Raw genomic sequence first — 25,549 nt, 5'->3', positions numbered from 1 at the left:
AGGACTGGCCAGGGGCAGGTGGCTGGGGAGGCGGCCACATCCCTGGGGCGAATGGAGAGAGTGTTGCAAAGGGTTCCTGTCTGTGAGAGTGGGAGGGTGGACACGGCCACCGGGATGCAGGATGGTCTGCATCTTTCTGGCAGGCCTGTGGGCCGCCCAGGGCCCTGCAGCCTTGCTCCCAGGAGGCCTGAGCTCCTGGGGCCCGGCCAGGCCCGCTCCTCTCCTCCTCTGCCCCCACCTCTGGCCAGTGGATGGGCGCCCACTCCCTCCCCGCTGACCTGAGTTTCCTGGGCTCAGCCAGGGGCCTGGACAGCCTGTCCTGTGACCTCTTCTGCGCAGAGGTGGGGGTTCTGTGCGGCCATCCGGGGCCCGACCTGCCTTGTGGCTGCTCCATCCCGCTGGCCAGGACCAGCTCAGGGCAGTTGTTCTCCTTCCTCCTGACTCAGAGCTGCCTGACCAGTGCTCTCCAGACCCCTGTGACAAGGAGGGGACCCAAGTCTGCCAAGACCTCATGGGCAACTTCTACTGCCAGTGCAGAGACGGCTGGGGGGGGCGACTCTGTGACAGAGGTAAGGCCAGGTGGCCTCAGGGCATGTGTGTCCAGGGCCCCCGGCTGCAGGGCTGAGACTCCTTGCTCTTCCTCTCGCGCTGCCTGTCCCCACTGCGGCACGCTGGCCCATCTGGCTGAGACAGGAGCGGGCAGATGGGGTGCCGAGGCCGCCTAGGGAGGCAGCCCCAGCTCAGCTCGGGGCGGGGGGGGGCTGCCCCCCGCCCCAGGTGCTCCAAGAGCAAAAGTGTTTGGACGGTGCAGGAAGGAGAAGCCACTGTGCTGAGCCCTGAGCAGTGCCTGAGCCAGGCGAGGTCCTGGAGGGCACGGGGGAGGGGCCTGGGGCCTCGGGGGCAGCTGGAGGCCCCACAGTGCCCATGGTCTCAGTGCCCCTGATGGAAAAGGAGGCGGCATTCACCTCTAACTTCCCCGCGGTTGGGCGGGGGCAGCAGAGACGCCACAGAAACCCCCGCAACTGCCGGCCCTTGGGCAGCCCCCTCGCTGCAGTGGGGAGCCCTGTGCCCTCCCACCCACGACCTGAGGGTGGATTCATGGGGTTGGGGAGCAGACGCTGCCGCGGGCCCCAGGCAATTTGTGGGTCACTCTGGCTCCTCTGTCCCTGTGTCCTATTCCCAGATGTCAACGAGTGCAGCCAGCAGAACGGGGGCTGCAGCCACGTGTGCTACAACAAGCTGGGCAGCTTCCACTGTGCCTGCTACAGCGGCTACGCACTCTCCCCGGACAGCCGGACCTGCCACGGTGAGGCCCTGGGGAGGCCACCTCTGTCCCCTGGCCGCCCCCCATCTACCCCTCCCCGTCCACTTTGCAGTTGCAGTCACCGCACTGCCCTGCAGGTGGCTGCTTCCCAGGGTGGGGGACGGGCAGGGAGTCCTGCAGAGACTGCACGTGCCCGGGCATGTCCACGGCCACGGGAGCTGCCCCAGCACCTCACAGGCTGACTCACCCGGCTCTGGACAGGCCGGCCCCAGCCGAGAAGACCGTGCTCGCTGCCAGGAGCGGGGAGGGGGGTGGCTGCCAGGAGTCGGGGGGGGGGGAACTGCCAGGAGGGGGGTGCTGCCGGGCCTCCTTCCAGGGCCGCGGAGTCGGCAGACATTCCTGTGCGTGTCAGGCCCAGGACTCTCCGGGGCTGTGGGCGGGGAGCGGGGGCGGAGGCTGGTCCCAGGGAGCCCACCCGCCCACACCCACCTGGCCGCTTCGCTCGGAGCAAGGCCTGCTCCTCCTGGGGTTCCCCAAACCGGCGCCTCCTGGGAGGCGCCGCACTCTGACCCCGCTCCACAGGGCACCTTGCCTCCCGCCCTGCTCCCCACACCTGCCACGTCTTTCTGAGAGTCTGGGCTCATCTCGGAGCCGTGGGCCGGCTCCCCTGGGAGCCGGAACGGGAGGGACAGTCTGCTCAGAGCTAAGCGGCGTGAGGGCCCGGGCAGGCCTGGCGCCAACGCGCGTCTGAGTCAGCATGAGGGCGACTTTCCTGCACCAGCAGCTTCTGTTTTTGTGCACGTTGGTGGCGCCCAGCCCTGACGAGGCCCAGGAGGCGTTCCACCTGTGTGCACAGGTGACCCCGCGCTCCCCGTTGTCTGCTTCCACCTCAGCACAGCCGCCCAATCACACTTGAACTTCAGCCTGCATGCGGCGTTTCTGGGAGCCGCTGCGGACGCCCGCTGCTGGGTGCAAGAACCTAGACAGTGCCTGGTGGGCTCCCTGTGACCCAAGGGCCTGTCCCCGGTTCTCCTGGGGACCAGCAGCTCTCTGATCAGGGTTCGCTTCTCCTGCCCCTGAGAGGACTCCCCCAGACTGACCGTGGGGCTCAGGTGCTGGGGAGCCCCACTCTGTTTGGATGCCCCAGGCACCACTGTTCTGTCGGGGAGCCTTTGCTTTAATCTCCTTGGAAAACCCTAAAGACCAAATCAGGAGTTTACGTCGAAGACCACTCAGTGTGGGAAGGGTGGGGAGGACTCTGGTGGTCTGAGTGAACCCCTGCATCTTGTTGTCTTACCCCCGGCAGCGTGCAGGATGGCGGGGTGAGGTTCTCTGCCGGCTGTGGTAGCTGGCGAAAGGCGCTCTCGTCAGCCTGACTGATTAACTATTAGCATGAGGGCAGGAGCCCTGCCCTTGCTGCTGGGTTTCGGGGTGTGCCTGCAGAGCCCCACCCAGCACCTCCCTTTCTCTTGGCCCGCCCCATTTACTTTGGGACCTGGAGATCCCAGCCCCGGGCAGGGGAGGCTGTGGGCCGTGAAGCACTTCGCGCCCTGGCTGGGGAAGCCTGGACGCCCTGCCGTGTCCTTGGTCAGCCGCTAAGATGCTGTGAACAGGCCCCCGCTTCTAGAGCATTCCCCAGCCTCCTGAGAAGGGCAGAACTGGGCCGCTGGGGGCCGGACTCAGGCCTCCGCACTGTGGCCTTGGCTGTAGGATGGAACTGGGCTCGGTCCCCAGCCATGCGGCCTGGAAGCCAGCCCCAGTCCTCAGGGGAGAGGCAGACAGGGGCTCCCAGGGGAGGACTTGTACCTGTTTCAGGGCAGGTGGGCCTCTGTTTGCAGCGCACGGTGGGTTTGGGCCTGGGTGTCCCGTGCTGGTGCTGACACCGCCTGCCCGCCTGCCCCATCTAGCTCTGTGGTTCATAGCAGCGTCTTCAAGTGGCAGAGCGCTGGTGGGGTGGGGGCCTAAGGGGGACGGAGGTCAGGGCACCGTTGGCCCCAGCTCCTCCTGCCCCATTGCTGGAGGCCCTGTGGGGGCAGAAAGGAAAGTGACTCAGGCCCCGGGGCCCAGTGAATCAAGGCCCCGCCCACTGCTTCTGGGTCTGCTGAGGTGTACCTGGGATAGGCCCTGTCAGGGGAGCGTCCCTGAGCCACCTTTCCTGCAGCTGCTCTGAGCCGAGCCAGGTGCAGCCTCTCGGACCCCACCCACTTGAGTCTCAGGTCTGGGCTGGCCTGGCCCTCTGTTCGAACAGGCCCTGTGGGGCCCTGGTGCTGCTCGGCTCGAGGGCCCCTTCATCACAGAGTGACCGTGGGGGCCGCGGGGCCCGCCCTGCCTGAAGTGCTGCCCAGCCTGTGGGGGCGGGTCGCTGTGCACTCTCTTGGCCACCAACTTAGGACCGTCCGGAGGCTGGTCAGCTGGTGTCGCTCGGCTCCTGAGCTTTCATGACCCATTAAGGTTGGCAAAGACTGCAGGGTGGGCCACAAGCTTTCCTGCGGTTGTGGTGTCACCAGTGGGGGTGCTGCTGAGGCTGCCTAGTGCAGGGTGGGCCCTGGTGTGAGCAGGGTGCCCCTCCTGCCCCCACCCCCAGTGGCTGCCCTGTGGTCGTGGGGTTGGCCTAGCCTGGCTCCTGATGCATCGGCGCACGTCAGTCCTGACAACGTGGAACCTCTCAGTTTACAGGCTTCCTCTCGGGGGGCATGTGCCATCTGTGCCAGCCCGTTCCCAACTGAGCCTCCTTGTAGTGAGGCCACGAGTGGTTGGGCACCTCTGCCACACATCCTGTGCTGCCGTCTGTGGAGCTGGTGTTACTCGACGTAGCTGTCGCACCTTGCAGAGATCCTTTCTCTGTAGGAAGCAGTTCTTAACGGCAGCCTCTTTCCACCTGTCTGCCGAAGTGGCAGAATGGATGAGCGCTCAGGGCAGACCCTTGGCAGGTGGTCCCCATGACTGCAGCTGCCCCGGGCAGCGGGAGGAGGCAGAGGGCAGGGAGCCTGAGTGAGGCCGTCTGCTCACGGCTCCAGGGACGCAGGGTGGGACCTCGGGTCACAGGCCCTGGGGGTGAGATTTTTACCTTCTTGGCCTGCGGTCATTTGAGTTAAGCAACGGTGTGCATCACGGCCAGCCCGAGCCTCGAGCCGTGTCCGGGACCAACTCTCTCAGCAGGTCCCTGAGCAGAAATGCTCCCCACCCCACCACACTCTTGGGCTGGAGCTGCAGAGCCCCGAGGCCGGGAGGGAGGGGGAAGTGGGAGGGGACGTGAGGGGGAGGGGAGGGGGAGGGCCCGAGCACGCCCAGGGGAGCTGTGCTGGCTCCCCAGGCGGTGCTCACGCTGCAGGGCCTGGTGCCCGGCTGTGCACAAAGCCTGGGCGGTAGCACATCTCGGGCTGGAGCCAGCAGGCCTGGCGGACCTGACACGCAGCTGGTCTCCCGCAGATGTGGACGAGTGCGCGGACGCAGGCGCCTGCGGGGAGGCTCGATGCCAGAACCTGCCAGGCTCCTACTCCTGCCTGTGTGACGAGGGCTACGCCTTCCATGCCCAGGAGAAGGCCTGCCGAGGTACCGCCCCACCGTGCGTACATGCGCTGCAACTGGGCACCTTCCCCACCCTCCAGAGGCGCGGGGGAGGCCCTGCCGTGTATGCAGCTGGCTTCTGCCCTCGGTGCCACCTGCTACACTGAGGACGCGTTCACAGCGCCTGGGGGCACAGAGGAGTATGCACCCCCCACCCCTTCCTGCCCGGGACCGCGGGTGTGGGGGTGGTCCCGCCCGGCCTCTCCCATCTCCCCTCCGCTGGCCTCAGGCCCACACTGACCTGGCCATGACCGCTTCCCCAGGAAAGAGCCGACCAGCCAGGTGGGGGCCGAGGGACTGGGGTCTCCCGGGTTCTGGCTTCGGGATACGTGTCCACGGCAGTGGGATCCACGAGCGGATACTTGATGGCGCCAGCGGGCTCAGGTGTGTCCTTGTGGCCGGCAGATGTTGACGAGTGCGCAGAGGGACGCTGTGAGCAGGCCTGCGTCAACTCCCCAGGGAGCTACACCTGCCACTGCGATGGGCGCGGGGGCCTCAAGCTGTCCCAGGACATGAGCACCTGTGAGGTAGCTCCAGGTTCCACGGGGGGGGTGGATTGCTGGGAGCAGTGTCCTCAGGCCCCACCTGACACAGGCTGCCCCGTCTGACAGGACATCCTGCCCTGTGTGCCTTTCAACGTGGCCAAGAGTGTGAAGTCCCTGTACCTGGGCCGCATGTTCAGTGGGACGCCTGTGATCAGGCTGCGCTTCAAACGGCTGCAGCCCACAAGGTGAGGGGGCCACAAGGCAGAGGGAACAGGGTACGGCCAGATGTTAGCTTTGCATCTGCAGGCCTGGGCCACGTCCCGGCTGCCGTGTCCACAGTCCCAGCACAGTGGTGTGGGCCTCTGGGTCAGTGCTGGCCAGTTGCCTCCCCCAGGAACCCCTCTGCTGGCGTCCGGGATGCAGGCAGGTTTTTGTGGGGAGGAGCCACCTGCCGGGGCCCACGCATAACCTGCTCCTTTCTTGGTGCTCAGACTGGTGGCCGAGTTCGACTTCAGGACCTTTGACCCCGAGGGTGTCCTGTTCTTCGCTGGCGGCCGTCAGGACAGCACCTGGATCGTCCTAGGCCTTCGGGCAGGCCGGCTGGAATTGCAGCTCCGCTACCAGGGCGTCGGCCGCGTCACTAGCAGCGGCCCCGTCATCAACCACGGCGTGTGGCAGACAGTGAGTGTGGCTGCTGCCCTCCCCGGGCCGGCCCGGGCTCCTGGGCCGGGCACCCAGCATTTGCTTGCATTCACTTGCTCAGCGGTTAGAGCCCCGCCGCAGGAAGTCTGCGCTCTGATGGGCATTGGTGCATCACGTGATCAGCGTGGCTTCTACTGCAAGAGCCGTGGCTCCCACGCGGGGACACTTGGCTGTGTCTTCTGTGTGTCCTTGGGTGCTGGCAGCTGGACGGAGACCTGGGCTGCTGGACACCAGACTCCCCACCCGAAGGCCCCCAGTTCAGACAGTTATTCAGAGGCTGAGAATCCGGCTGAGGTCTGGGGCGGCTCCCCCCTGCCGTGGCCAGCAGATCCACACTGCGACAGTGTGGGCAGGTCACATGTGACTCATGGCACCGTCCTGGGCTCCGGCCTCTGGGGCTACTCCCTTCCCGCGACACGCAGGTGCTTGTGCTCGGGTGCCTCCTTGTGGAAAGCGCCCTGCCAGCCCTGAGCCTGTCCCGCGGCACTTGGCCCAGCATCACGAGGCCTAGGGCAAAGCCTCTGCCACACACGGGCTCCCTCCCAAAACTTGGAGGCCCCCTAGCTGGAAGCAGGCTTTTAGAAGTAAATGCTTGAAAGAGAAATGGGAAAAGCATTCTTTTTTCCTCCAGAAGTGAGGATGAAATGGAAAAACTTGCCCTGGCTTCTGCAAATAAACACTGTAGACATTTGCTAATATTTCCACCATCAGTGACATCCAGCTCCTCTCCTGAGCTCCCAGCGCACAAGCACCTCCAGATCATGGGGTGGGGGCAGGGGGCTTCAGCAGAGCTACAGCTCAGACAGTCAGCTGCCACACGGCAAGAGGGGCACCAGGGATCCCGGGCGGGGCCAGGACGCTGCCCCGTGGGAGCGGGCTGGAGGAGGCAAGGCCAGTGGACGGCCGCAGCTGCCGGCCCACGCCAGACGTGAACTGCTCCTTCAGGAGCAGGGCCAGCTCAAGTGCCCTCTGCCCGCCCCGTGCCCCACCCACCCCCCACACTTCATACAGACGTTGGGTTCTCCCAACCAAATTCGGACCCAAGTGCTGACCGAAGCGTTTCTCTACCTGAGCCAAAAGGAAATGGGTGGGCTTCTAGAGCATTAGGAAGATGCATGGTGTGTAGAGTGATGGGTTTTAAATTTTCCTACAAGGGAACAGTGGAAAGTTTTAGAAAGCATTCATCTGTTCACTCAGCACTCAGTCCAGGCCAGGCCCTGAATGGCTGCCGGAGATCCCGAAAGAAAATGTGTTCTCCTGGCTTCAACACGGCTGAGTGGTGGGGGAGGCCAAGGACCAGGAAGGGAACAGGGAACAGAGCCATCAGAGCGGACCCCGGGGGCAGTGACTCAGGCACAGTTCCCACCCCCAAAGGCAGCTTAGTTTAGAGCCCAGAGATGGGGCTTGACTCCAGGTGGCTCGCTTGCAGGAGGAGGGCGAGGGGGAGGGAGTGCCCCAGCCACACCGTAGACGGGAGGGAGGCTGCATAGGTGATGGGCACGGGCCCCTGGCCCCAGGTGGTGATGGGTGATGGTCCCCCCAAGGCCGGGGTCTCCTGGCCCCAGGTGGTGATGGGTGATGGTCCCCCCCACCAAGGCCGGGGGTCTTCTGGCCCCAGGTGGTGATGGGTGATGGTCCCCCCAAGGCCGGGGTCTCCTGGCCCCAGGTGGTGATGGGTGATGGTCCCCCCAAGGCCGGGGTCTCCTGGCCCCAGGTGGTAATGGGTGATGGTCCCCCCCCCCGCCAAGGCCGGGGGTCTCCTGGCCCCAGGTGGTGATGGGTGATGGTCCCCCCCGCCAAGGCCGGGGGTCTCCTGGCCCCAGGTGGTGATGGAAATTGCCCCCAAGGTTGGACATGCCCTCAGAAGCGCTCACAGCACCTGTGTGCTTCAGATCTCTGTTGAGGAGCTTGAGCGGAACCTGGTGGTCAAGGTGAACAGGGACGCTGTGATGAAGATCGCCGTGGCCGGGGAGCTGTTCCAGCTGGACAGGGGGCTGTACCATCTGAACCTGACTGTGGGGGGGATCCCCTTCAAGGAGAAGGACCTCGTCCAGCCCGTAAGTGCCACCACGGCCCCCGGGGTCTGAGCCGGGGGTGGGTGAGGTCGAGATGTAACCCTGGGGGCCCCGGGCAGCACCGACGGGGTTTCAAAGGGCCCCAAGGAAAGCAAACGTTTCCTAGACCGTAGCAAGCCACAGGCGCAGCTACACCCTTAGCCTCATCGTCTCTTTCTATGAAACTCACTGGAGTTTTTGTGTGACTTGATAATAAAATCGTCTATTTTGCAGAGGAGATAATTCACAATGAAATTATTCTGTGAAAAAAGAATACTCAACTTTTTTGGACAGTTCCCAAGAACATTGGGGTGTTAACCCTGCCGGGATTTCCATAGGGGAAAGACCCACGGGAGGTCAGTGTGGGCCTTTTCTCAAAGTCCTCTCCCTTCGAGTCCTCCCCCTGCCCCCACATGCCAGTGTCCGCCCCGGAACCCCAGGCGCTGACTCTGATCTCCGCACCAAACACGAGGACCAAGTCCGCGTGGAGGGTGTGCCAGCACCGTCTTCCGGCGGAGGGGTGAGGGTGTCCCACACCCAGGTGCCCCATCGTACCCCTCGGGCCTCCTCGTTCTGCAGACGAGGTGGAGGTGACCTGATCTGCTCAAACCACAGGGCAAGGCGAGGGTCCCCAGCCCCTGACCCGCATGTCCCCTGTGCTTTGGGTGCCAGGTAAGAACAACCAGGCACAGCTCTGGGTACCTGTACCCTCGTCCCACATTCCGCAGGCGGCAGGCAGCGCCCTCTCTGCGGGGTGAGTGGGGAGACCAGGTGCGGACAGAGGAGGCGGGCGTGTGCTGCAGGCCTGGTGTCCTGCCGTGAGTCACTGTCACGTGTGGAGCCCTCAAGTGACGCGACCTCCAGCAGGATTGTCCACGTGTGCAGTGGACACCACGTGCCTGAGCCCAGAGGACACGTGTGACCGGCGTGGCCCAGGGTCGCTGCCCGCGTCATGGTCTCGGGAGCACGTGCGGCTTCCAGGAGACCACCGGGGTCTCTGTCTTTCCAGATGAACCCCCGTCTCGACGGCTGCATGAGGAGCTGGAACTGGCTGAATGGCGAGGACACCACCATCCAAGAAACGGTCCGCGTGAACGCGAAGATGCAGTGCTTCTCCCTGACCGAGAGGGGCTCCTTCTTCCCCGGGACTGGGTTCGCCCTGTACAGCCTGGACTACGGTGAGGCTCCGCGGTGGGGTGGCTGTTCCCGTCGCTGTCCTTCCAGCCGAGATGCACTCAGAGCCGATGGGCAGGCGACAGCGCTGGGGGCAGCAGGGCTCTGCGGCGGGCGCAGCGCCCTCACCGGGCAGTGAGGAGGGAAGGATGGGGGCGCGGTGGGCTGCCTTGGTGGCACTGTGGTGGCTGAGCTGGCTCTGTGGTGACGCCAGGCTCTGAGGGAACCTGGCAGAAGGTTCTGAGGCCAGACAGGCTCGTCCACGGGGACGGTCCCAGGGCTGCAGGCAGCAGGAAGGGCAGCACGGCAAGGAGCCTGCGAACTCAGGGTTCTGGAGGGAGAGGCTGCCTGCGGGGAACAGGCCGGGGCCCAGCCCTGCGACTCTCCTCCACACCGAGGCTTTTAGGAGCCCCCTCTCCACCTGCAGAGAACAGGCGGAGGCGCAGCGTCCCGGAGCGGAGGCCGCGGCGGGGGGCGGCCGGGAGTGGGTGCGGCTGCAGGGGACGCAGGGCGGCCCGGAGCCTCTTAGGACACAGCACAGCCAGCTCCTCTTCTGATCGCTTGGTGACAAGTTACCGTAAAGACAAATGAATCTCCCGCGCTAACACACGAGTGTGTGGACATCACTGTATGTGAGACGGACCGAGCTACTGTTGCTACCTCTGTTCTGAGGACTTGGATGGCAGCAATCAGGCCGCGGTGGGGGCGGTTCTGTTTGACCCTGGACCCAGGATTTCCCCAAACTTTCCCTTAGGGTTGAAGTTCACTTTGGTTTCCCAGGCCACACCAGCCGCACCCCGCCTTGTCACCCCGCCTCGGCTAAGAGACTCCGTGGTTCTTGAATTGAGGGTGTTGGGAGCCTCATGTCCTGGCCCAGGAGGCCCCTCACACAGAACTGCGCGTTGGCAGGGCCGCCAGAGCCTGGGCAGTGGGCCGTGGTGCGCCTGCCTTCCTGGGTCTCTGGCCCGAGGACACTGCCCTGCAGGGAGGCTCCGGCCCCCTCCTCCCCATGCCCCCCTTCTCCCCTTGCTCCCCAACCCCCTCCTCCCCCACACCCCCTCCTCCCCTGTCCCCTCTTCCCCACACCCGCCCTCCCCAGCCCCCTTCTCCCCTCCCCCCCACCTCCCTGCCCCAGCTCCCAGCCTTGCTGCCACACTCTGTCTCCCAGGGCCAACCCTGGCACTGCACCTCTGCCCCCCACATTCTTGCCCTAGGAGTCCCACTGTGGTGCCCCTGCCTCCTCTGTCCCTAAACCCCAAGCCTTTCACAGTTAAAGGCGCACATGTGACCTGCCCCAAACCTGGTCCACCCAGGAGGGCAGGCGGCAGGCCCCCTCCTCAGACCTCACCGCCACCCAGTGGGCTCCCACCCAGTGGGCCCACCAGCTCGGAGGAGATGGGACCTGCTTCTTCCTCCTTAGCGGAAAGGGCCACCATCAGACCTTGTCACCATCTCTCTGTCTTTGCTTTCATAGTCAAAAGCGTTACCATGTGCTTGAAGGTAGGGGCTTTTGTGTTTATTTTTATTGAAATGCAGTTGGCTTTCAATGTTGTATTGGTTCCAGGTGTCATAGAAAGTGTTTTTAGAAGAGAACCACACAGGCCACCCAATACAGAGCACACGCCACCCTCGAGTCTTCACTTCATACGCACAGACCTATGCGTGCAAACATGGTTGGACTGTGTGATACGAAGTCATAGAATGTAAATATTTAGTCTTTTTTTCACTTAATGTACTTGTAGCACAGACACCACAGGCACAGCTGCCCGTCACGGCCTGCTCGCCGTTTTTTGCTGCCTGATTTTGATCTGTCTGTTCTACGACAGCGAAGGCCAAAGGCAGTTAGAACTCTGTGCATTTTTACTAAATCTGAACTGTACCGTTAAGGTCCACGTTACAGCTCAGAAAGCACTTGTTGGCAAAGCAGACACCGTCCTTGGCAGGTCCAGTGGGTTTGGAGTCCCTGGGCCTCAGAGCCTGAAAAGCCCCCCCCCTCCCCCCCTGCCGAGAAGCCTCCCCTCCCCAAGAGCTGAGGCGTCGGCACCTCTAAATGTACTGCTGCTGGCCAGGCCGCGGGCCTCCTCGGGGGTGGGGGGCTGCTCTCGGAAACACACCTCTCCTCCGAAACACCTCTCCTCCGCGGGTGCGACTGGAGACTTGGCAGTGGAGGAGGAGGCTGGATTTGGGGGCTGCTTTTTCCAATTCTACACGACCCGATTCAAGGAACAGTTATTGGATCTGACCTTTGTGGCTGCCACCCGCCCCCCCAGGATGGGGACCTAATTCCAGGGGCTCATAGGGCCCTGGGGAGGGACGTGGACCCGTGGTGCGGTCTGAGCCCGTGTGTTTGTGGACGTGGCCTCACCGTCCCGCCCGAGCAGCCCCGATGTTCTCATGAGGTAGAACACTTGAAACCCAAGAGGGTGGAGGCTTTCTTCCCACCTCGTCAGCCGACGATTCGGTCGCGGGGTGCTGCGGGGAGACGTGAGGTGTCCTTGCCGTCAGAAGACCAGCCCCTGCCCGGTCTCTGGGGCAGCTGGTGTGAGAGGCAGGCCCCGTGGGTGGGTCCCGTGCAGAAGGGTCTGGGCGTGGCCCGCACACAGCACTCGCAGTCCCAGCACGGTCCCCGCCGTGTTCAGGAACGCGTCTGACGAGGACTCAGCCGGCGAGGCGGCAGTGGTCTAGTGAGTGCGGAATGTCGTCTGGCACGTGGTGTTGGACGGCGCTGGGCAGCTTCCATTTTCACCGCGTTTTTAACCCTTCAGGGCACTTGGGCTTGTTGAAGCGAGCGAGGCACGGGAGGAGCCGTGGGATCGCGGGCTGAGAGCCGCGGCGTCCTCGGGAGGAGCTGTCGCCAGGAGGCTTAGGGCCGGAGGGCACCTGGGGGAGGCGGACACTGCCTGCGTGGCGGCCGCGCGGGGGCGCTCAGGGGAGCGGGGCAGCCGTGGGCCTCTAGCCGGTGGCCCAGGCCTGCCTCCAGTGCCCGGGCTCCAGCGCTGCCCAGCTCCGAGGTGCCGGCTTCCCTCCCCTCGTTCTCTCCCGCCTGAGTGGCCTTGTGATGCACCCCCTTCATCGCAGCTCGGACGTCGCCGGACATCGGGGCGGAGACCTTTTGGGAAGTAGAGGCTGTGGCTCGGATCCGCCCCGCCACTGACACGGGGGTGCTGCTCGCACTGGTTGGCGGGGACCAGGCCGTCGTGCTCTCCGTGGCCCTGGTCGACTACCACTCCACCAAGAAGCTCAAAAAGCAGGTACCGCTCGTGGCTTCGCCCCAAGGGTGAGCTGCTGCCCCACTGCCTGGCCCAGCCTGGCCACCGTCCACTCTCTCGGCCCACTCCCCACCCCTGGAGGTCCCTCACCAGGGTCTGACCAGCCACACGTGGCTCGGGGACGGTAGTGACACAAGGTCACTAACTACGGGGCTGCACTTGGGGACCCAAAAGCCACTTCTGTGCTGGGGAGACGTCCCCATCCGCTCAGCTGTGTAGACAGCTGGAATCAATCGCTCCTGTTTAAACCGGACACGTTCACTGTCAAGTCAGAATTTCTCTGCAAGAGCCAGACGTGCAAATGCACCAAGGCCCCTGGTCATGTCGTCCCCAGGGCGATGCGGAGCGCTGAGCACTCGCCCCCAGACTCGCCCGCCCATCACTTCCACGCTGTCCCCGCGGCTCTGTCTCCTGACACCGTGTCACACGTGGTCCTTGGACTTGCTCTTTCTCAGAGGGCAGCTGGGAGGTGGTGGGAAAATGGTCGCTAAGAGGGACATGCGGCGGCCCCAGGGGCGTGCCCACCAGGTCGGACTGCCCGCGAGGGGGTCCAGCTCTCCTCCTAGTGGGCCTGGGACCCGAGGGGCACGGGGCCACACCCTGCCAGGCCTGCTTCCCCCACCGGGCTCAGGGATCAACGGCCCCGAGGCCCACAGCCGAGGCCACCTTCAGGGGGTGGGGGATAAGCCAGGGGCCTCACAGCTGAGAACACCTCCGGGGGCGGGGAGATGAGGCAGGGGGTGCTGGGCCGGCGTCTGTCGGCGTATCTGTCCTGTGCTGTCGGAGGCGGGTTCTGCCCGGCCTGTGTGCCCAGGCTGCCTCCTGGAAAGCTGGCACGTGCTGCCCTGGCCCCTCTCTGTGCTTCTGTGGCAGCTCCATGTGGCGGCCACAGACACTGTGTCCCAACCACAGATGCACTGGGGGCTGTGGTCACCTCTGCCCAGACCAAGGCATGTGTGTCCACGTGCCTGGAACTTGTCCCCCAACCCAGCTCCCCCGCCCAGGGCTGTGCTGCTCATGTGTTCGTCCTGCATCGCGCTGGATGGAGGCCAGGACTTCAGAAACTGACTCCCCCAACGCCCCCTGCCCCCACCAAGGCCGCAGGAGGCCGCCGACCAGGGCAGGGCGTGCAAGGCCCACTCGGCTGTGCTTCTCCCCACAGCTGGTCGTCCTGGCCGCGGAGAGCGTCACCCTGGCCCTGATGGAGATCAAGGTCTGTGACGGCCAGGAGCACGTGGTGACCGTCTCTGTGAACAAGGACGAGGCCACCCTGGAGGTGGATGGCACCAGGGGCCAGCGTGACGTGAGCCCGGCAGGGCTGCAGGAGAGGCTGGTGCTCCTGGGGAGGCACCTGCAGGGCTCTGTGCTCACCTTCATTGGGGGGCTGCCAGGTAGGGCGCCCCCACTTGCTCGCCCCCAGCAGGACCGGGTGTTTCTGTCCCTTGGCCATGTTGCCTGCCTCGCTGGCTGTCAGTGAGGGGGAGGCCGTGCGGACTGGCAGAGGCGTGGGCCTGAAGCTGCCCCACCCCCGCATCCGCCAGGAGCCCCTCCCCACCGCGGGCAGCCAGCGGCTCGGGCCCAGGGTGTGGGTGCAGCCCCAGAGCCACTCAGGGGCCAAGTGGCCAGTGCCCCCAGCCAGCCTTCCCCCGAGTCCAGGCGTCCAGTCGTCACGGCAGCAGAGCAAGCCCAGCCCCTCCTGCAGACCAGAGCTCTCATGTCTGGGCGGCGGGGGCCGGCCATGGGGCAAAGCAGCCGGAGGCAGATGAGGGCCAGGGCCTCACAGACGCCCCCAGCTGCTGCCTCTGCCCGGGTAGGTTTCCACTTGCCGCAGGTGGCGGGATTTCTGCCTGGGCTGCCGGACTCAAACTCCGTTTAGTTTTAATAAACAGAGTCTCGGGGAGGATGAGACCCTGCCAGCCCTGAGCATGACTCATCTGGGCCAAGCAGATAATATTTCACTGCTTAGACTACCTCCATGCACTTCCTGGGGGCTAGGGTGCAATGCCAAGCCAGACGGCAGATGTTCAGTGCCTGCCTGGGGCCTGGGGCTGAGCCGGGACCGTGCCCTCGGGAGGCCCTGGAACCCCAAGGCAGGGACGTGGAGGGAGGCCAGGCCCCAGATGACAGGCTGCTCGCCCGCTAAGGTGTGTTTGTTCTTTGCCTGCGCCCCAGATGTGCCGGTGACCTCGGCCCCGGTCACTGCCTTTTACCGTGGCTGCATGACGCTGGAGGTCAACGGCAAGGCGCTGGACCTGGACGAGGCCACCTACAAGCACAGCGACATCACGGCCCACTCCTGCCCCCCCGTTGAGCCGGCCGCCTAGGCTCCCGCCACCAAGCCCTCCTCACGCTTTCTTCCCAGACCAGGAAGGAGGGCGGGGGCACCAGCGCCCACCCGCCCGAGACACTGAATCTTGCCAGCTGAGGCCCCTCGCACCCCTCCGTCTGTAACATACGTGTAAATAGCAGACTAACCTCAGTGCTGCCCGAGCCTTCCTGGGGGCCTGGGCCGGCACGCGCCAGAGCGGACCCGGGGACATAATTCTGTTATTTTTATTACCAGATGCTTCTTTCTGACCTAAAACTATGGGAAAATAAAGTATTTACGGAACCTTTCTAGCTCTGTTGGCAATTTCTGCTCCTTGGCACTCAGTGGTGTGGTTGTCACCAGTCACCAGGTCCAAGGCGGAGAGAGGTCCAGTGCGTTGGCCTTAACTGCAGGGGCGGTCACTGCTGCCAGCTGCTGCCCGCGGGTCCAGCTCAGTGCTGCCCCATGAGAGGGAAGAGGCAGGGCGGGGGTCCGCACGTGTCCTCAGGTCGGTGCAGCAGGTCAGCGACCACATTCCTCTCCCTGTGCAAAGCCACTCGCTGGGGCCCCAGGTGCTCTGGTTAAAGAGGAAGCCCCTATTTTCTGTTTTGAGAGGCTGCGAGCGGAGCTGAAATGCACTTGCTAAGGGTCCGGAGCAAGGCGGGCCTGCAGGGGCAGCGGACGGTCCTCACGCTCTGGCTCCAGGAGTGTGGGGCGACAGTCCCGCCACTGTGGGCGCCAGCTATGGGAAACGGGCGGGACACACAGCCCAGGTCACGGGGGAGACCAGGCCCGCAATTTGCAGCTGCAGTGGGACACGTCCATCCTGTGCCTGGGGTGGGGGTGTCAGGGCGCCCCCCGGGCAGTGGGTGCCATTGCAGCAGAGGGTCCCAGCCGAGTTGACAACATCTGTCAGGGGTTGTACTCCACCCCACGACTGAGATTCCTTTTCATTTTTAGTCTTTTTAGGGCCACACGCACGGCACATGGAGGTTCCCAGGCTAGGGGTCCAATCAGAGCTGTACCCACCGGCCTCCGCCACAGCCACGGCAACGAGGAATCCCAGTCTCTGCAGTGTCTGAAAGCTATACCACAGCTCACGGCAACGCCGGATCCTTAACCCACTGAGCCCGTGTCCTCATGGATGCGAGTTGGGTTTGTTAACTGCTGAGCCACGACACAAACTCTTTTTTTTTTTTTTTTAATTGAGATTCCTTTTTAAATACTAAACCCCGAAGCATGTTCTGAGGCAGTCAGGCAGCAAAGCGTCCTGTGGCCCCAGCGTCTCACCTTCCTGGCATTAATCCCTCAAAGCTGCTTCAGGGTCTCTGCACCTCCTGCTACTGAATGTGAGTTTGCACGTCGCGACTCAACCCAGAGATGAGCAGGGCGGAAGGACAGGCAGCCTGAAGACCAGCCCCCACAGCCATGTGAGGAGCCCACGGGGAGCAGGGGGCCGTGGCACCTCCAGGGGAGCGGCTCCCTCTCAATTCTGGGCAGGGTTCCACCTTGAGGACTGTGTTAGCCCCACCACTGGCCAGGGACCCAGGGAGGAGGCGGCTGCTGTACCCTTGCAGAGTTGGGGTCTCCACGACCCTGGGGTGGGGCTGGCAACCACAGACGCCCATCTGGTGGGACCCTGGTCATTTCAAGATGACCAGCCAGAGGCCTGAAGGTACAAGGGCGACTTGGCAAGGACACCGAGGTGAAGGTTCTCAGGTCCCCAGGGCCCAGCCAGCTGGCATGAGTAGCCAGGCTCGGCCCCACTGCCGGTCGCCTGTGTCCTTGGGGCTCCTGCTGGCCTGAACCCACTTGTCTGTACCCCAGCCTGTCTCACGACCGAGCACTTGCGTGTGTGAGCATGTGTGTGTGTGTGTGCGCGCGCGCTTGCGTGCCCGAGCGCACCCGTGCATGCGTGCATGTGTGGCACCGCCTCCACCCGGCCAGCACGGAGCTTGGTGCGGCTTCCTGGTGTCCCTGAGCCTCGGCAGCCTCTGAGCAGTTCTGCTGACCCAGGACTTGACAAAAGAATCGAAGAGCTTCTTGAGGTGATTCCACAGAAAGATCGGAAGGGGGTCTGTCGTGGGACTTGGAGAGACGGGTCCTCGTGAGGCGTCCGCCTCCGCCAAGGTCCCTGTGGGAGGACGGGCCCCACCCTCCATCTGTGCATGTCCACAGTGTCCGTGGACCCGGACCCCAGGCCCCTGAACTGGCTCCAGGATGGGGGGCGGCCCAGTCGGCTGAGCTGGTCAGGCTGGGGCCTGGAGTTGTGGGATGTAGTCAGGCGTCCGTCTGGACCCAAGAGCCCCGCTCCTGGGGACTCTGGTGTTGACCAGGAACCCGGGGCACGGGCACCGTCTGCTCGGTGAGAGGGGGGTGGCACCGACCCCCATGGCCTCCCGGAGCCGGCTGGGCACGACTCAGAAACGTGGGAAGCGCAGATCCGCCGTGGCCCCCAGGAGACCCCGTGCTGCCCACCATCTGGCCGCACGTGGACTCAGGAGCCCAAAGCCACTCCAGGGCCCGATCCCTTTCTCAGCCCCCCCCCCTCGCCGCCACAGCATTCCCACCATGCTCTCTGGAGGCGGCTCTGGAATGTTCTTACGGAGCTCTCCACTGGCCAGCCCCAAATCCCTCAGAGGCCAGGGCAGCCAAGAGAGCAGGAAGGACACGCGCTGAGCCGGGGCCTGGACACGGGAGCCCCGCAGACGCACACGGCGGAGGCCAGCTCGCGGGGCCGCCAACCGCCTGGGATCATCTTCTCTCCAGGGAGAGCGAGCCGCGCATCTGTTTCCTGGTGCAGTTTCCTTAGACCCCCCCTCCCCCGGCCCCCCAGGCGCCGGGGTTATTCTAACCACTGCCAAGAAAAAGCTTAGGGCCACTACAGAGCCAACCGCCAGGGCGCATTCCTGGCTGTGCCGGCCCGGCGGGCGTCCTTGCCGCGGTCTGGTCCTGGCGGGGCCCACCTGCACGCGAGGCTGCCGCAGACCGAGAGCGCCAGGTCTTCTGACGGCGCCACGGAGGAGAGGCTGGGCTGGGTTAGCCGCCGACACGGGCGGTCCGAGGGGATCTCAGAGCTTTGCTTTTTTTTTGGATACTATTCTTATCGATTGACAAGGGTTTCGTGTAAAAGGCTGTTCTGTGCATTGACATTTGGTGGCAAGTCTACAACCTGTGCCCCAGCTGCCCTAGACACCCCCCCCCACACACACACATGCACGCATACATGCACACTCATACATACACATGCATACATACACATGCATACACATCACACACATGCACGTACACTCATGCACACACGTGTGTGTGCACGCATGCATATACACATCACACACATCACACATGCATACACATACACATCACATACATGCACACGTGTGTACACATATATACACACATCACACACACATAAACATACGTATACACGCACACACTGGGGACAGTCAGAATGTCTTCACACACGGTCACATGTCCCCTGGCACAGTCATCCCTGTTGAAAACCCCCTCATTAAACAAGTAGGAAATTTGACCCCAGCTCACATAACAAAAAAGTGGCTCTAGGAGTTTCCAGGTGGCCCTGCCGCTTAAGGACCCGGCATTGTCACTGCTGTGACACTGTTGTTACGGCTGTGGTGCGAGTTCGATCCCTCATCACGGAACCTCCACGTGCCATGGGCAAAGCCAAAAAACACTCTAGGTGGAGTATATCTTTACCTGTAAAATAATCTATCAAGCACTTAGAAGCTAATGCAAGACTGCAGCCTGTGAGCCCAATGTGATCCAGCCTGTTTTTGCTAATAAAGCTTTATTGGCACACAGTCATATCCATTAACTGACAATTACCTGCATCTTCTCCGGGCAGAGCTAAGCCATGGCTACACACCCACAGGCCCTCGAAACCTGAAATATGTACTGCTTGCCCCTTTACAGAGAACTCTGTGAACCATGTGATAGGAAAAAATGTTCATGAACTAGGGTAAAAAAGAAATATTTCTTTAAAATACGAAATAAAACAAAATGCCTTTGTGATTAAAAAAAAAAAAATTAGGAGTTCCTGTTGTGGTGTAGTGGAAATGAATCCAACTAGGAACCATGAGGTTATGGGTTCGATCCGTGGCCATACTCAGTGGGTTAAGAATCCAGCATTGCCCTGAGCTATGCTGTAGGTCTCAGACACAGCTCGGATCTGGCATTGCTGTGGCTGTGGTGCAGGCCGGTAGCTACAGCTCTGATTTGACCCCTAGCCTGGGAACCACCATATGCCACAGGTGTGGCCCTAAAAAGCAAAAAAGAAAGAAAGAAAGAAAGAAAGAAAGAAAGAAAGAAAGAAAGAAAGAAAGAAAGAAAGAAAGAAAGAAAGAAAAAGAGGAAAAAAGGAAAAATATTTTAAAATTAGGTTGCATTAAAATCAAGAACTTCAAGAGAAAACAAAGCTGGAGGATGGATGCTACCCTATCCAACTTCACGACTTGCCATGAAGTGGCAGTGATCAGTACGCTAGGGTTGCTGGAAAAATAAAGACAGATCAAGGGAGCAGAACAGAGAGCCCAGAAACAGACCCGCGACTGGCCCTCGACAAAGGATCAAGGACAACACAATGGAACGAGGTCATTCTCCTCAGAAACGGTGCTGCAACAGCTGGATCCACTCGCAAATAAATGCATCTAGACGCAGAGCTTACACCCTTCACGGAATCAGTTCAAAATGGCTCACAGACCTTTATGTAAAACACAAAACTGTACAACTTATAGAAGACAACGTAAGGGAAAATCTAGAAGGTCTTGGCTTTGGGATGACTTTCTAGATCCAACTGCAAAGGCACAATCCATGAAAGAAGAACAGAGAAGCTGGCTTCTTTAAAATGACAGGCCTCCGCTCTGCAAAGACACCATCAAGAGAGTGAGGGACCAAGACACACACTGCAAGAAGGTATTTGCAAAGGACACATCTGACAAGGCACTGTACCCAAAATGTACAAAGAACACTTCAAACGCAACAATACGAGAACAACCCAATTAAAAAATAGATCAAAGACCGTAACAGACACTTCGCCAAAGACACGTAGAAGGTAAATAAGCTCATGAAAGGATGTTACACCCCATCAGGGACTCGACCATTCCAACAGTGAATCACCCCCCCACACACACCTACTAGAATGGCCAAAATCCAGACGCCGACAACACCCAGTGCCAGCGAGGGTGGGGAGCCGCAGGAGGAACACGCGGCATCGCGGACAGGAACCAGGACTGGTGCGGCCGCTGCGGAAGAGTTTCCTACAAATCCAAACACACTCCGGCCACGTGACCCAGCAACTGTGCTCCCTGGCATTTACCCAAAGGAGGTGAAAACGCTCCCACAAAAATGTGCACACAGATGTTTACTGTGGCTTTACTCATAATTACCAAAACTTGGAAGCAACCAAGACGCCCTTCAGAAGATGATGGACAAAGAAACTGTCCCCTGGGTGGATGACCCCACAATGAGGCAAAGAATCAGCCACTCAGCCATGAGAGGACAGAGGAAACTCCCATGCATATTGTAAGTGAAAGAAGCTAATCTGAAAAGGCTACGTAGTGTAATTAAAAATTTAAAAAATAAAACAGCTCTAAAAATAAAGCCTAATAAAAATAAACAAGCAAATCAATCCATCAATAACTCAAGAACCTCTGTTCATCAAAGGCACAAGAGAGCCACTAGACAGAAGCTCAGATAGAAGGTGTGGGGAACCGTGAGATGAGCCAATGGCTCGTGCCCAGAACGACTGACGACAGGTCCCTGATGCAAGTCAATCAGAGAATGAAACAGCCCAGAGAAGAGTGGGTGGACTGGGCCAGCACCAGGCAGGGCAGGAAATGCCAGCGACCAATCCCTCGGGGGCCCTGCAATATTGAGCAGGAAACCACAGACACTGCAAGCAGGTGCCCAGGGAGACCCTCCATCCACAGCAGAGAAGGCTCCCTCTGGGATGGCTGGTCCTGGGGAGCTGGAGCCACACACACAGGATGCTCCAGCAGCAGCTGCAACGGTGCAGCCAACCAGGGACCAGGGCCGAGTGTCATCCCCCAAAGACGAAGGCCCCTGTGTGCCCCAAACTCAGGCCAGGAGCCCCGTGTCCCCCTAGGAAACCTGAGACCCACAGCGAGGGGTAGTCAAAGGTCTTGTATTCAGAGGCAGAAAAACGGCAAAGGCTGCATGGCCACACGCGTGCATGTCACAAGCATGAAGCTCGGCAGAGGCCAGGCCCCTGTCGGCGTGAAAAACAGGTCACACACCGAAGGGACAGAGGGACGGGCCGTCCCCGCAGGGCTCCCGCTTCGTACACAGTCACCACATGGCACCTGGTTGTCACCATGCTTTTGGCATCTGCATTAAATTCCATGATTATAAGGTTTTAGCAAATGGGAAAGGGACATGTGTATGTAACTGGTGCCACCTCAGAGCCGCTGACGGGGCGAAGGCCCTACCCTGGGGCACCCCTCGCTAGGTGGAGCCCCACCCCACAACCCAGAGACACCTCCGTTCCAGCCACCTCTGTTCTTGTCCCCACACCCAGAGGGGCAGGATAGGGCCGGGTGGGAAGACAGAAGGCAGTCTCACTTTCACAGGTCGGGCCTCAGCCCCTGTACCCGCTTCAAGTCCCAGCCTCGAGTCTGTTTCTCCTCTGACACTTTTACCTGGTGCGGTTCCCACGGGTCAACCCCCTGAATGGCAGGACACAGATGCCCCAAGGAGAAGGACTGGACCGGGTGGGAGGTGGAAGGCAGGGCAGTGCTGGTGACCACAGGGCACTCAGAGCAGACTAGGGTCCCTTCTGATGCCACAGACGGCGGGCACTCCTGCTGACGGGACACACACCATCCACCCAAGCGACACAGCTCACGTCCTCTCCCGCCAAACAGTTCAGCGGTTATTAATTCATAGGGTGGTCTAGTTCCAGAACATTCCATCCCAGCAACAGGGAACCTGTTCCCCTGTTCTCTTAGCAGCCTCCCCGACCCCTCCCGCCCCACCACCTCCTGCCCAGGGCCCCTGAGCACCAGCCTCAGGCTGTCACTGAAAATGAGGCGGGGCCACTCAGAGGGAGAGGCCCCAGCAAGACCCACCCGCGATGGAGCTGTGGGGCCAGGACCCACAACTAGAAGTACTCAGGAGGGCCCACCAGGTCTGCTGTGAAGGGTGTGGCAGAGATGGTCCCTGGGGAGGGCCCAGGGGGCACTCCGAGGTCAGGGCCGTGTGCCTGGTCAGGTCAGGAGCTGCCCCTGGAGGCTGGGGGAGGGGGGCATGCAGTGTGTGTGTGTGTGGGGGGGGATCCTGGCGACAGGGAGTGGAGGGCAATGCAGTGTGCAGGGGGGCACACACAGTGTGAGGGGGCGGGGGGTCCTGAGGACTGCGGTCCAGGGGGGGCAGCCTAGCAGCCACCGCCAGGCCAGGAGTTGCATCGTTCACATTCCTGTGGCTAGAGTGAGGGATAAAGACATTTTTGTGGGCAGGAGGGAAATTGTTGGCCTTGGAGTGCAATGCTTGGTGTCAGCTCCTGGCTCCAGGCGAGGTTTGGAGGCTGGCAGGCAGACGCGGGTCGGGCACAGAGCGCCCGGTTCCAGCAGGCATAGGCTTGCGGCCAGGTCTGCACCCGGCTCTCTGCTGTTTGCTGGGGGCAGCAACAGCCTGACGGACCTGGGAGCCGTGGCCTCACTGCCGCACCACCCGCTTCCACAGAGCCAAGGTCCCTCCATGTCCAGGCAGTCACGGATTCCGAGACCACATGTGGACTGGGCGTCTCGGACCACAGGCCCCTGATTTGGTTGGATGGTTTGGTTCTTAAGCCCCGGTGGGTGAAGGACTTGCTGTGGGACCCAGATGGGTCAGCGGGGGGCTGTCAGGAGGCTCCTGACCTCAGCCCTCAGTCCATGTTCCGGGTTTGCGGCTGCAGGAGCTCTAGTCAGGCATGGCACCCCCTCTTCTGTAAAGCCGAGCCGAGAGCCCACATGAGCACGTGCTAAGGTCGGCCCTCAGCCCCTGTACCCTGTTCAAATCCCAGCCTCGAGTCTGTTTCTCCTCTGACGCGTTCGCTTGGTGTGGTTCCCACGGGGTTAACCCCCTGAACAGCAGGACACAGACGGCCCGAGGAGGACGAGGTCAGAGGCACTGGTGTGGGACACGGGCAGGGCACGTCCTCCACCCAGAGGAGCGCAGGGAGGCCCCTCTCCAGCTTGGGGCCAAGGAGAGTCCAGTGATTAGACAGTGTCCCAACCTTTATTGGCATTTTCAGGTGCAACAAAGGTGGAAACAATAAGACAGGCGAAGACGCCTTCGCGCTGCCTCGGGAGGCCCCCGGGCTGCAGCGGACAAGAGCAGCCAAGCCCATGATGCGGAGCCACAGCTGTTCCAGAGCCGCTCTCACACAGCACGGCGGGCGTTTGACTGCCACCTGCCTTCGCACCTTGAACCCACAGCGTCAAGAACATGAAACCAAAGATCCTGGCAAGTCACGCACATGCAGGCAGAACTCCTCCCAGAACCCAGCAGGCACGACGGACTAAGGGTCCCGCAGCCTGAAGGGGCGCCGGTCCTCCCAGCACCCCGCACCCTGGCGTTTGGCTTTGTCTAACGCGCTCAGGATGGGCATGCAGGGAAGGGCACCGGAGGGGCACGTGCTGGCCCCCACCAGGCTGGGCACCTCACACATGGAGCCCCATGTGCCGGTAAGTTCCATGCAGGTGTCCCCAGCTAATGCTGACCTGGCATCTCCCAACAGATGCCGTGAGGGAAAGTGGCACTGGCAGCACTTTCTCTGACATTAAGCAAAACAGGCAGACACGTGACGACGAGGCTGGAAAGGCAGGTTTGGAACCAAGTCCGAGCACAGGGAGCCCTGAGCCGCTTCACCCTGCGAGGGGCGGCTGGCAGGCTGGTCCTCACCCACTCGGCCGCCTGATTATGACCGCGCACTAAAATCCTGAGGTAATTCCCAACGGAAAGTGTATCCATGCCTATGAAATTCTTAGATTTTACCGAAAGTCCTCAAATTTATACAAAAGCGTAACTTTTATAAAGCAATGAGGCTGCCTCTTGGCCTTTGCAGCGCGAAGCGGCCGGGTTTAGGGCGAAGGCAGGGCCTGTCCTGCTGCCCTGCGCCAGCCGCCGCCCGGACGGCCCCCTCCTGGCCCCGCAGACCCTCCGGCTGAGCCGAGGACTTGAGCAGGCTGCCGAGAGTCACGTAGGATCATCTTCTCGTGCAAAACAAGACCCTTTTGGTCCTCACAAGCCTCAGAAATAAGAACCCCCCATCTTCCAGCACCATCTTGGCAGGAAACACAATCACGAATCCCCTTTCGCCCACCATTGTTTTATATGACGTTCAAACCGGGTTTCTTTGCTGAGAAATAATCTCAAGTCGCAGCGCCGAGGCGGGGCCCTCCTGCGAGAGCCCACCCTGGGCTCAGAGACACCTGCCCTGGGCTTCCGGGCTGCCCACCAGGCCACCTCCAGGCCCCGAACGCCTGCTGTTGTGACCGTGAAGCCCAGAAACGCAGCGCTTTGCCGGGGCCCAGCTCCACCCCACTACCGAGCACAGCCAGCAGGGCGTCGGCCGGGCTGTGCGTCTGGGTGACGGGGGGCAGACAGGGGGCCAACGGCGTTGGGCCGGGAGCAAAGCCGACAGCTGAAGGGGCTCTCGCCCGCCGGGTAAAAGTCAGGCCAAGGGAAACAAAGGACACTTCAGACCCAACTTCTTGCTGCCTCTCCGTGGGGCTGCGGGTTCCACCTCGGCCAATGGAAATACTCTCATGAAAGTTGGCTGATTTTCTTATTTTTTAACAACATGCCCGAAGCACGTCAAACAACTAGGCAAGATTGGCCACTGATAGTTTGATTTGAGATCCAAACTGACCAGGAGGGACCTCGCTGTGTTTGAGGCCTTTGGGGCTCAAATTCCAGGACAGCAGGAGGTGGGGCCAAGGGGACCAGGGCGGTGCTGGGTCCTTGGGGTCAGGCCCACCCGGCAAGTCCGCGTGTCCCCCGCGAGACTGAGCTTCGCAGACACGCTTTTGTACAGTTGAGGTTGGAGCAGCCCGTGCCCGGGAGCTGCTGGCACATTTTTCCAGCCGCGTTTGCTCCTGTCGTGACTGCGGCGCCTTTGGTGATGCTCTCAGCATTTCAGGCTGTTTCTCATCGTTACATCCGTATGACGATTTGTGACCAGTGCTGACTGGCGTTACTACCGTGACAGTTTTGGCGTGTTTCAGCAGTTGTGTTTTTAGTTAAGGATTCACGTTTGTTTCCTTAGACATAACACTCCTGTGTGGTCAACAGAACGCAGCTGAGGGGACACGTCGCTTTCAGGTGCCTGCAAACCAAGAATGCTGTGACCCAGCTCATCATGCTATTAGGGCAGGGGGCCCACAGGGACCAAAACAATGCGGACGCTGACCAGTGACCAGGCCTCTCCTGCCTCGTCTGTGGCCAAGGCCAAGGGCTAGCCCCTGCACACGGGTCCTTCCTTCTCCAGAGGAGACAGCCTACGTGCCCAGAAAACGGAGGGCTGGGGATATGTCTGTTTAGACGGAAACGCGCTCCCAGCCGGCAGGGGGCGCAGGAGTCCGCGTCTTCTCCAAAGTACCTGCTGCCTCCTCCCTCCCCGGCCTCCCCCGCAACCACTCAGGACCATACCTGGGTGATTCTGGTCTGTCACTGACCAGGACTCTCAGGCACGGCCGGTCGGTAGC

The 25,549-nt window shown here is 61.7% G+C and overlaps 1 protein-coding gene across 1 annotated transcript in view; it reads left to right on the top strand.

Moving 5' to 3' along the window:
* GAS6 (growth arrest specific 6) overlaps positions 1-15,129 on the top strand; it is a gene marked incomplete at its 5' end in the record, with an annotated part of 31,937 nt that extends 16,808 nt beyond the window's left edge. The window contains 11 exon segments of the mRNA NM_001315742.1: positions 447-569; positions 1,184-1,306; positions 4,694-4,816; positions 5,237-5,358; positions 5,443-5,561; positions 5,808-5,997; positions 7,911-8,075; positions 9,082-9,250; positions 12,324-12,496; positions 13,677-13,905; positions 14,687-15,129. Of these exon segments, the coding sequence (NP_001302671.1) occupies positions 447-569; positions 1,184-1,306; positions 4,694-4,816; positions 5,237-5,358; positions 5,443-5,561; positions 5,808-5,997; positions 7,911-8,075; positions 9,082-9,250; positions 12,324-12,496; positions 13,677-13,905; positions 14,687-14,838 (1,688 nt within the window).

Source organism: Sus scrofa, chromosome 11, assembly GCF_000003025.6.
Source record: "Sus scrofa isolate TJ Tabasco breed Duroc chromosome 11, Sscrofa11.1, whole genome shotgun sequence".
In the NCBI taxonomy this organism is placed as follows: Eukaryota; Metazoa; Chordata; class Mammalia; order Artiodactyla; family Suidae; genus Sus; species Sus scrofa.
Note: the sequence above shows the minus strand (reverse complement) of the source record. Positions and strands in the feature narration are given on the sequence as shown.